This window comes from Montipora foliosa, chromosome 1, assembly GCF_036669935.1.
Source record: "Montipora foliosa isolate CH-2021 chromosome 1, ASM3666993v2, whole genome shotgun sequence".
Classification (NCBI taxonomy): Eukaryota; Metazoa; Cnidaria; class Anthozoa; order Scleractinia; family Acroporidae; genus Montipora; species Montipora foliosa.
This window is the reverse complement of record NC_090869.1, coordinates 5597336-5607335: the sequence shown is the minus strand read 5'-3', so window position 1 is coordinate 5607335 and position 10000 is coordinate 5597336. Positions and strand designations below refer to the sequence as shown.

The 10000-nt window shown below is 37.5% G+C and overlaps 2 protein-coding genes across 5 annotated transcripts in view; both read left to right on the top strand.

Annotated features, from left to right (window-relative positions):
- The window catches only part of LOC138007798 (cytochrome b-245 light chain-like), a 6697-nt gene extending 208 nt beyond the window's left edge, over nt 1-6489 (top strand). The window contains exons 1-5 of the mRNA XM_068854915.1: nt 1-104; nt 548-617; nt 1794-1871; nt 3956-4039; nt 5001-6489. The exon at nt 1-104 is cut by the window's left edge and continues 208 nt beyond it. Coding sequence (XP_068711016.1) covers nt 47-104; nt 548-617; nt 1794-1871; nt 3956-4039; nt 5001-5247 — 537 coding nt within the window. The 5' untranslated portion in view covers nt 1-46 and the 3' untranslated portion in view covers nt 5248-6489. The remainder of the gene's footprint in view (nt 105-547; nt 618-1793; nt 1872-3955; nt 4040-5000) is intronic.
- Nucleotides 6490-7847: 1358 nt separating this feature from the next.
- Nucleotides 7848-10000, top strand: part of LOC138006471 (uncharacterized) — a 63840-nt gene continuing 61687 nt past the window's right edge. For 2 of the 4 annotated variants that reach the window (XM_068853341.1, XM_068853102.1), the window contains exon 1: nt 7848-9212. The gene's annotated coding sequence lies outside the window, so the exon portion shown is untranslated. The remainder of the gene's footprint in view (nt 9213-10000) is intronic. The other 2 variants (XM_068853424.1, XM_068853178.1) reach the window with 1 other exon arrangement.

The following is a 10000-nucleotide window of genomic DNA, read 5'->3' as shown; positions in this document are numbered from 1 at the left end:
TATTCAGATTTTTGGAGTTGTGTTGTTTCATTCACCCGAAACCAAGATGAGTACCACAGAATGGGCGATGTGGGCAAATGAACAAGGGGTTATAGCAAGTGTTGGTAAGCCGCTCATTATTTTCTTTTAATCTTAGGCTTATGTTTAGTGAAAGATCACCTTTTCTCGTGATTTTTGCAAAAACTTTATATGCTTAAGCTTACCGCCGTTAAACAAAATCGTTGTTCCTGGTTAATTTCAATTTCCATCTTTGAAACTTTTCAAAAGCATTTGATCCGAATTAAAAGTCTTGAGTGACTTATTTGTTCTTCAAACTATATCCCTTTAAAAAGACAATAGTGGCGAGGTATTCTGAAGTCGCTCCTTACAGGAAAACACAAGCCTATAAATTCTTTATCATACATGTAGCAAGAATTCTGTAAATTAGGTAACTTACGTATTTCGGTTTTTTTTTAGTTTCCACGGCTGATTGGCTTCCCAAGATACTTTTGTTCTTGAATTTATTTTACATTTGTGCTCAATCTATCTCTTTTTTTTCTATATTTAGTTTTAATTATGGGTGGAATACTTGGTACTGCTGCACAGTTCAACTCTTGGCATTATGGTGTGTACTCTTTGTATCTTTCTGATCACGGACAAAGTGTTTAGTGCAAGACTTCTGACGTAAATTACTTAGCAAATCAAGTTCCAATAGTAGTTCACTCTTTTGTTAAAGTAAAATAAAGTAAAATAACAAAGATAATGATAAATAACAGTAAATTAACTTTCAATTATGGACAACTTTGATGGTGTAAATTTTTTTGCAACTAGAAACTGAAATAGAAAAATTCATTTTTCTCAAATTTGTATTCATAAATATTTTTTGTATGTATGATTTAAGCTAATAATTTTGGTTGAAAGCCATATTTCTGCTGTTTCATAATGACTACAATCCAACTGTTATTATGGTTGGTATATAACTTTGAAGAATGGCCAAATGCCAATTTTTATTGGTATTTGCCTCATACCTTATACCAAAATTTTGTCAAAGCAATTATGTAATCCTTTCCAGCATTAGCGGTAAATGATGGGGAGGTTTAGTGGAATATCAATGATTAGACAATAGCTTTCCTGCATTTTGATTGGTAGGATTTTCTATGGTGTTGTGCAATAAAAACTCTATTAATTGTTTTCTAATGAAACTGAATGAAGTTATATACCCTGGAGTTCTACAGCTTGTGGTTGATCAATATTTACTGAATCACCAAAAAGATCATTTTAGCTTTCTGCAAGAATTCTTTGGGGACTCTCTTTCTACGAAAATGTGTTCCAGGCGTGAATTGAACATTACTGTAGTGTAGAAATGTTTCAAGTGATCATAATATATAGAATTAGTATAAATACACAGGTGATTATACAAAATCGCGCGCTCTCATTGGCTCGCTATCTCGGATTATCAGCCGATAATCACCTCGACGGACAAAATGGCTGCCAGTAGTCGTTTTGCCACTATAAGTGAAGACGATTTCGCGTTGAAATGTTTTTTTTCTCTTTTCTGAAATAATCACCTGTGTATTTATACTAAAACAATTATTCGCCTCAGGCTTAGTGATTATCGGTGAATATTCACCGAGACGAAGTCGAGGTGAATATTCACCGATAATCACTTCGCCTTTGGCAAATAATTGTTAAATATTACAACTATTGCTTAAGGTCGAGGATATAATGGGAGTATATATCATGCAAATTTTGCTTAGTCATGACATACAGTGTACATATAATATAATTTTAAAAATGCCTTGACTACTATGCAGAGCATTAGGTATTCTTGTCTTGCTAATTGAATATCCCAGAGGAAAAAGAGATAAGGGCAAAAGGACACTAGAGAGAAGGTAAGAGTATGTTCTTTTAAAATTACTTGAGATACATTTAATCTACTTTGTCTGAATCAGCAACTTATTTACATAGTGCTTATACTACCAATAATAACTTGTAACAAATTATTTGTTACAATTGGTTCACATACATGTAATAATTTAGTTGTGATTATACACTGTAGTACTGTATATGATCCATATAGTTCAGCCCATCAAGTGCAGGGACTAAAAAATGTCATTTCTTATTTTGCTTATATTTTAAAGTACCACAATAACCAAAAAATCAATAATTTTTCTTCTTTTTGTGTGGATTTCAAAGCTAGTGTCAACTCAACGCTGAACCAAGCTTTAAGCCTTGATTTCAAAAAGACAGCTGTTTATTTTTACTGGAATTTTCCTATGTAATGGTCTGCCATTGCTAACTTAAAATCTTAAGAGAGCTGGATCTAGGAGAAAAAGGTGTCGAAGACTCACTAGTATAAGAATTCCAGAAAATAAGGAATAAACATGCAGCTTTTCTCAGAGTTTGGGCACCCTCTTTGACCACGCGGTATTTTCCATGAAACAATTACGGGCTCAATTTTCATGTACCTCACCGCTGGCATGGTTGTTAGCAAGTCGTATTGCAAAGAGCGACTCGGGGTCTAACCTGATACATGTAATGCGGCGTTAGTTACATAGTGTTTCGCCACCTCCGGCAAAAAGGAAAACAAGTGGAGCAGACCCTGCTGCTTATGAACAGGAGAAACACAAAATCTTGATAGCATGTAAAAGGAAGACACTAGACAAGAGCATCCAAACTTTGGGTCTTTGAATCGTAACTCTGTAAGCTACATTCAAGTACATTTTGCCATGGCAGATATGGACCACTGTACATCGGGTTCCCACAGTGCAAATAACCTAATACTCCAGAGTCAAAATTTGTAATTTCTGACGAGAGTGTAAATGAAACATGATTGCTTGAAAGTTACAAGTAATTTTATCAACCATTTTCTATTCTTCCGTATTTTTGCCTGGGCAACCCAAAATTTTTCCAGGCAAGTACATTATAAGATGTACCGGCCCGGTTGATAAAAAATGAATATGGATCCCAGCAGGAGTTTTGGGCTTCCATAACATATACATGTAGCATTTTGCATATATATAATAAGCTGCACTTACATGCTGAAAATTTAAGCTTGTGAGTAAATGACGTCACTTTTTGCCAGATGCAAGCTGGGCTCTGAGGTCCAATCAGTCAGTTATGAATGTGAGTAATGGTGGACTGTTAAATCCAAAACTTGCCCTCAAAGTAAACAGCCTTTGGATAAAAATCAAAGCTCAAAATTACTCCGGTCAGGTGTTAAACAAACATACATTCAAATCTGAAGGAAAAGAGGAGGTGAATTTTTTAATCACTGTAACACTTGAATGAAAATTGAATTCTTAAACCAACCAATATTATTCTATTTTTCTTAACTTTTGAGAGATTAAACTCTAACAGTGATGTGTTCTCAACCAGAAAAAAAAAACCCATATCCAACAATCAAATGACCTTCAAGCACGTGTGCCGACGACCTCATAGTGTGCTATTAATTACATGCATTAATTAACATTATAATCCAGGCTACCATTTATGCATACATAAATTTATGTCATGAATTTTTAGGTTTTCTAAGTAGTTAGTTACTTGGGCAGCCCTTGGGCCTCGTGTTTTTTATTGGGCTGTCCTGCACACCTCTTGATTTACTGGTAAATTATTGAATCTGTAAGATTGTGTATCTTGCTTATGTTTGTTTAGCTTTTTCTGCAATGTCATTTAGAGAATAAAATAATTTTTTTCTGTGAATGATTTATTATAATTTGTGGGTTGTGGTGAAATTAGTAACTTTAAAGTGCAGCTAAAAGCACAGTTCAAAAGACAAGGATAATACATATAACATGCCCTGATGTTTAGTTGAAGGATTAAAGGGGACCTAGATGTTGTTCACCCATTCACATTTAAACCGCCCTCAATTGATGATTAAAATTGTCTGGCATTATACATTGTAAACCCGATAAGTCTTGGTTTCAGGGGGGAAAGGTTTAATATTGCATTTAATTCTTAATCTTAATTCTAGCCATCAGAAACCTTTTACAAAGTTTGTCAAGAGTTTTGGAGTCCTTGGAAGGAATTACTGGGTTCGCTTTGTCTTTTACATTTTGTAAGTTTTTTGAGTAGTGTTGATTATTTGTATGTGTGTGTATATTAATTAATATTTCATTATGTATACTCACTCAGTGATCTTGGTGTTGCAATCTGATTGGTTCGCTACCTTGGAGTAATTGACCATTATTCACTCCCTAATTATGAGTCAATAATGTGTGATCCAAACAAAACAAAACAAAACAAAATGTGCAGCATAAACTCACGTTTTGCCAGCATTTCTGAATCGAAAATATTGAGGATACAAGATGATGCAATAGCAGAGAATATTAAAGGGCCATAAAAGAGGTAAGAGAAGACTCAACCAGTGTTTGCATTTGTTTTTCCAGATAATTAGTGCTAAGAATTAATTAAACAATCTTCACAAAAACATTATTTGTTTCACTCGGAGCAATTCTATTTTTTAGTTTACCCAGTAAAATGAATTTGTTACTGAAATTGAGGAAATGGAAAAAGAGGAATTTTAAGAGAATGTGACAAGAAAGTTCTACATGGCTACAAATAAAAAAGACAGTGCATATTAGAACAAAGCAATGCTCACCTCAATTACAGCTGCCACTGACAATGAGAATGTTTTAACAAGCAGACTTTCGATTTAGATTGTTGATTTGTACGGTATTAAATGACCGTTAATGCCATTACGTACCCAGCCCCCTTGAGGGGTTTTCTGTGGATATAGAAAGGTTCTTCATGCAATTAACTGCAGTTATTACAAAAGCACTGCAACAACAAGACACAACAGCCACTCAATTTAATTCTTCAGGGTTCTTTGTGCGTAGGGTAATGTCCATTTAAAAATTTAAAGTATTGCATACGCTGGGACCTTCATTTTCTCTATGAAGTTAATGAAGTCGATAGTATTTCTGTTGTTGTTATTATTACGGTAGCACTGACATCACACATTATCTTTGTTCCTATTTTGGTGACTGAATCTTCTTTACATTTCTTAAATCTTGCAGGGCTTCAGTTCCGCCTTTCTTCTTCTTATCAACAGTGCTTGGTGGGGCCAGTTTGTTTTTTACAAGTCTGATTTACTTTCGTGCAGCGATATCTGGAGAAACTTGGAAACCCTGTCTTTCTCATGAAAAGCCAGGAACTGAAAATAAGCCAACTGAACCACCTAAGCAACCTCCACCTCGTGGTCCACGAGCACAGAGCGTTGAAAACTTGGCTTTTGACGGGGCTACTGGACAGAATAAAGTTTAACAGGAGGATTGCCAAGAATATAGAATATTATCAAAATTTTGCACCAATGATCTTTATAATTTTTTAACTAATTCATCATGTACATTATTTTCCTGCTGGTAAAGTTTTCTGTACAGTGATATGTGGACTCTCACTTGCCATGCTCTAATTCCAGCATGAACAAAACAAGGATTTGAAACTGTACCATTAAAAAGTCACACGTAAGGCAATCCTTAAAAGTAATCTGGAGGGTTTTTTGGTCTCTAGGTAACCATGGCACATGCTCGCAAATCTTAATGTAAGGGAAAGCTCTGGTTGCAGGAAAAGCAATAAAAATTGTTTAAATGCTATTTAAGTAAAGATTTAGAACTGCCATTCATTGTCCTTATGGAAAATATCTGGAGAAAGATTCCCTGTAGAGCCTGCTTAACCCATTGAATCCTGAAGCGCCCTGCACTGACGAGCAAAATTGCCTGTGTGCTGTTGCGATGTGCAATTTTTCGTGCAACTTGTCTCGCAACGCCATTACGAGACAAGTTGCACGGATCAGTGCCTAATGAAACAGCAGCCAAAAACGTCGCAAGACCAGTTGCAGATACTGTTGCTGAAGGTAGGATGGAGTTCTACTTTCAGCAATGGTTGCAACAAATTCTTTAAGCATTGTGCATTGCAACTTGTGTGCGGTATTAGCCAATGAAAATGGCTCTTTAAACTCTTGTGATCATCAAAACGAGACAAGCTGCATGAATCATTGCTCAGTGTAACACCCGGAAAACATGTTTCGTGATGTGAGAACCTTTGTAGAAATGGCGTTGCTAGACAAGTACACTGTAAGCACAAGAAATTGCACAGTGTAACAGCACCTTTAGACAGAGTAAAATCTATTAAGCCTCACTCCTTGTAGTCAGTGGGTTAAGTGTATTACCTCTGTTGCTCATGGTCTTGGGGGGCTTTGTCATGTTTTTTCTTGATCAGTGCCTGCAATGTACATTATGAGAACATAACATTTTAAGAATTTCAAGTTTGGTCATGGTTAGTTGTCATTTAGGAGACAATTGCAAGGGAAGGTCCAGAGCTTCAATTGCATAAACGTAGCCATTGTTCTTGCACATTAAACCTATTATTTTGCAGCCGTTTAGTATAAGACGTTTTATGCTCCAAGTTAACTACAATGTGGAGGTTAAATATTTTTTGATGTCACATTCAAGTAAATAAAGAAGTAAATATATTTTGCATAGTAATTAAAAGAACGAGTTGCGCGAACCTTGTTGTTTTATTACAGTGGTTGTTCTCTTCTTCTTCAGTTATCAAGCATTCAGTGATCTTCCTCTTTGAATGATAATATTGGTTGATTGATAGTTATGTAGCCAGCTTTGTTTTGCTACCGCAACTTAAAGCGCCAGATGTAAAGTTAACATATCATTCTTCGATCAGTTGTATCAATTTTATCCTTTGTCCTCAACGACAAAGGAGGCAGAGGAATGAGGTTTGAGTCAGGGCCTTTTCCAACACTTGGGGTCGCTAAATATAACTGATATCCCTGCAAATGGTAAGACTTTTTATGTCTTCTTAGATGAGAACTATAAACCATCAGGTCCATCTCACAACTCTTGTTCGTGAACTCTGTGGGACGTTAAAGAGCAGGGGCCCGTTTCTCGAAAGTCCCGAAACTTTTCGGGGCATTTTCGGTTGTCACAATTCCTTTTGTATCTCAAGAACGGAGAGGATTAAAGTCGTCAAACTTCACAGACGTATTTCTTTTAGTTAGCTTGAAAACATGTTAAAAGGTCGCCTTTCCAAAACAAGCAGTTGGCAGTTTCACAAGTGGCTTTTCGGGCCCGAAGAGTTTTCGGGACTTTTGAGAAACGGGCACAGAGTTCCTGGTGTTATGACCTATACTAAATACATGGCTGGTGTAATAGGTCAGAGCCACCTTAAAATAATGCAGTTGCAAAGGTGGCTACAAATCCGCTGCATATAATTTTTTTCAACTTTGCAGAAAGTGTTATCTTAGTCTACTAAACACTTTCATATGAGCAAAAAACTCTGGGGGGATCACCGACTACCCATGGATGAAAGCCGACTATCGTACCCGATGTCCGCGATACAAAGCCATGCACTCAAAAGCAGCAACATAAACCTCGGCATTGGGAGAGGACATATCTGCCTGGAGAACACATCAAAATCGCAGAATTACAGGAAAGAAGTGCTTAATGAATGCAAATTCCTCTGCGCTCTCGTCCCCAGAGTCCGCTTTGCTTTGGTCAGCGCCAAGAGCCCGGACCTGCCGCCTTGCCCAATACCTCGTCTGAGCTGAGTTTAGGGAAGTCGATTCTTGCAAGTGAAGCCGTAGGAAGCTTTGATCGAGGTTCAAAGGAAGGTCCTCACTCTCACATGGCAAGTAGGCTCGATTTCTGCCGCTCACTCGTTCGGGTATCGGGAGTGAGCGCTGGCCATAATACTCTTTGTTTATCCGCCCAAATTTTGCATAAGCATTGTTTTTGTTTTCTCTTGGGACCATTTTAAGTCCCAAGAGAAACTGGAAACAATGCTTATGCAAAATTTGGGGGGACAAACAAAGAGTATTATGGTATTTTTCGAAGTGGCCTATAAGGATGCATGAAGTACCTGTTGGTCGTTAAGTGGTAGACAAGGGTATATATGGGTATATAGGGGTATACAAGGGTGTTTAGGGGTATGCATGGGTATATTGGGTATACAAGGGTATAAAAGGGTATCTAGGGTTATACTGGGGTACAGGAGAGTATTTGTCTAAATACCTTATCATTTAAATATATTATAATAAGGCAGGCGCGTAGCGTGGTCATTTTTTCAAGTACGCACAAGTACATATGATCTAGAAACCTAAGTAAACTGAGCGAAAAATACTGCGTTCTTTATTTCTTGTCGAAATAGTGGTGTGAATACAAGCAAAGAACTCTCTGGGAGAGGGAAGGGGTTTTTTTTTTTTTCTTTTTTTTTTTTTTAGTCGTCCTCAGTCTTCAGAGTTTCTACAGCCAGCTAGGGTTGAAATGCTAGAAAAAGTCAGTAATTCCCAACCAAAACCTCTATCAATAACAAAATTTCCCAGCCAGCTCATCGAAACACCTGCATTTTTGCCAGCCAGCAAGGTTCCTCTCGGGAACAGATAAAGTGAGGAACAGATTCGTTGGGTGCTCCTGTGTAGTTACGTTTTCGCGCTTCGAAATGTTTTTCGTTTTTGGTAATTGAAAAATATAGACTAAACGACTGAAATAGAAAAGCCGTATACATTGTACATTGCTACAAACTTCAAAGGTGACCATCGGCGAAACTTTCAAACTATCTGTTGAAATCATCTTCAGGCTGAGATCTGGAAAAACGTTAGTAAATGAGAAAACGACGAAGGAAAAACTATCGACGTACGTAATGATAATGGGGAACTGAATAAAAGCTAATGAATGAAGGGGGTAGTTTCTAAAGAAACTGTGGTGCTGCGTCGATGGGGAAGTAGTATACAAAAAATTACATTATCAACGGAGTTGATAATGTAAATTGGCCACCGTACAGAGATTCTAAAGCTACGTAGCTTTTAGAATCTCTGTACGGTGGCCAATTTACATTATCAACTCCGTTGATAAAACCAAATTTTTGAAAAAAAGCTAACCACACAATTTGATGTAGCATAGGGAATTCTTTAGACCTGACAGGGTTTGCTCTAAACAAAACCAGAAAAAAAGAGTTTTAAGAGTTTCAACATTTTGAGGGCCGGCGTGAGCTGTTGGGACAGAAAGTCTCTAACATTAAAATCGGGTGTCACAATACGTCACCTGCCACGAAAGTTTCATTTTCCATGTTTTCAAAGAGGCGAAAGAGAAACTTTCGCCATGAAATTGCTTACAGTGCGGACAATTAATCTTCTTGTCCCCATCTATTTGAGAAGGTTAATTAATTAGGCGGCACAAAATTTCAAGGAGAGACTCAGATGTCGGCTGAAACAGGCTGAGGTAAGATGAAGACTCCACAACCAGTTAAGGAGTTAACATGAGTTTATATGCCTATGATAGCTCATCTAATGCCGACCTGTTAGCTGAAGGTGATGGATAAGAGCTGTCACTTTAAAGTTAAGTCAACCGATTGATTCTAGTCATATTTGCCCAAATCCAGTAGGTGGCTGAATCTCACAGCCGTCAGTTGTTTGTTGAGACAAACAGCCTTGCAAAAAGACATGAGATTATCTTGGTCAACGTTTCGAGGATGGTGAGCTCAAGCACACTCAAATAAAAATGTGAACTTGAAGTCTTACTTAATTCAGTTACATTATCTAGTCAGTGTCAAGATCTGCGCACAGGTGTCTTCTTCATTATGCGTACGTCCCATATTTTTCTAATTCGTGATGTTTTACTTTATTAATTAAAATTATTAATAAAAAGTAGCAGGATAACGATCGGGCACACGCTTTCCGACACGGGACACCTACCGAACGCGACAATGTTTACATCGTAAAATTATCATTTGACATTTTCGGGCCCATAAGTTGGGGTTGTTTTTAACGGTTACCACTAGCAGGACTTTTATGGAGACCCAACCTCTCAGAGGGCTGTAGACCAAGTGCCTTGAGGCATAGCTATCCCCAGCCGGATACCAACCCGGTATTTCGAGGCTAGGGGTTCATCAGTCGGGCGAAAGCTGACTGTAGGTTTACCCTTGGGTTTCCTGTGGAATGTCAAATGCATTTGCAAATGTACATGTACGTTGTCGTGCATGTTTTCTACCCTCAAACATACAGACCAAC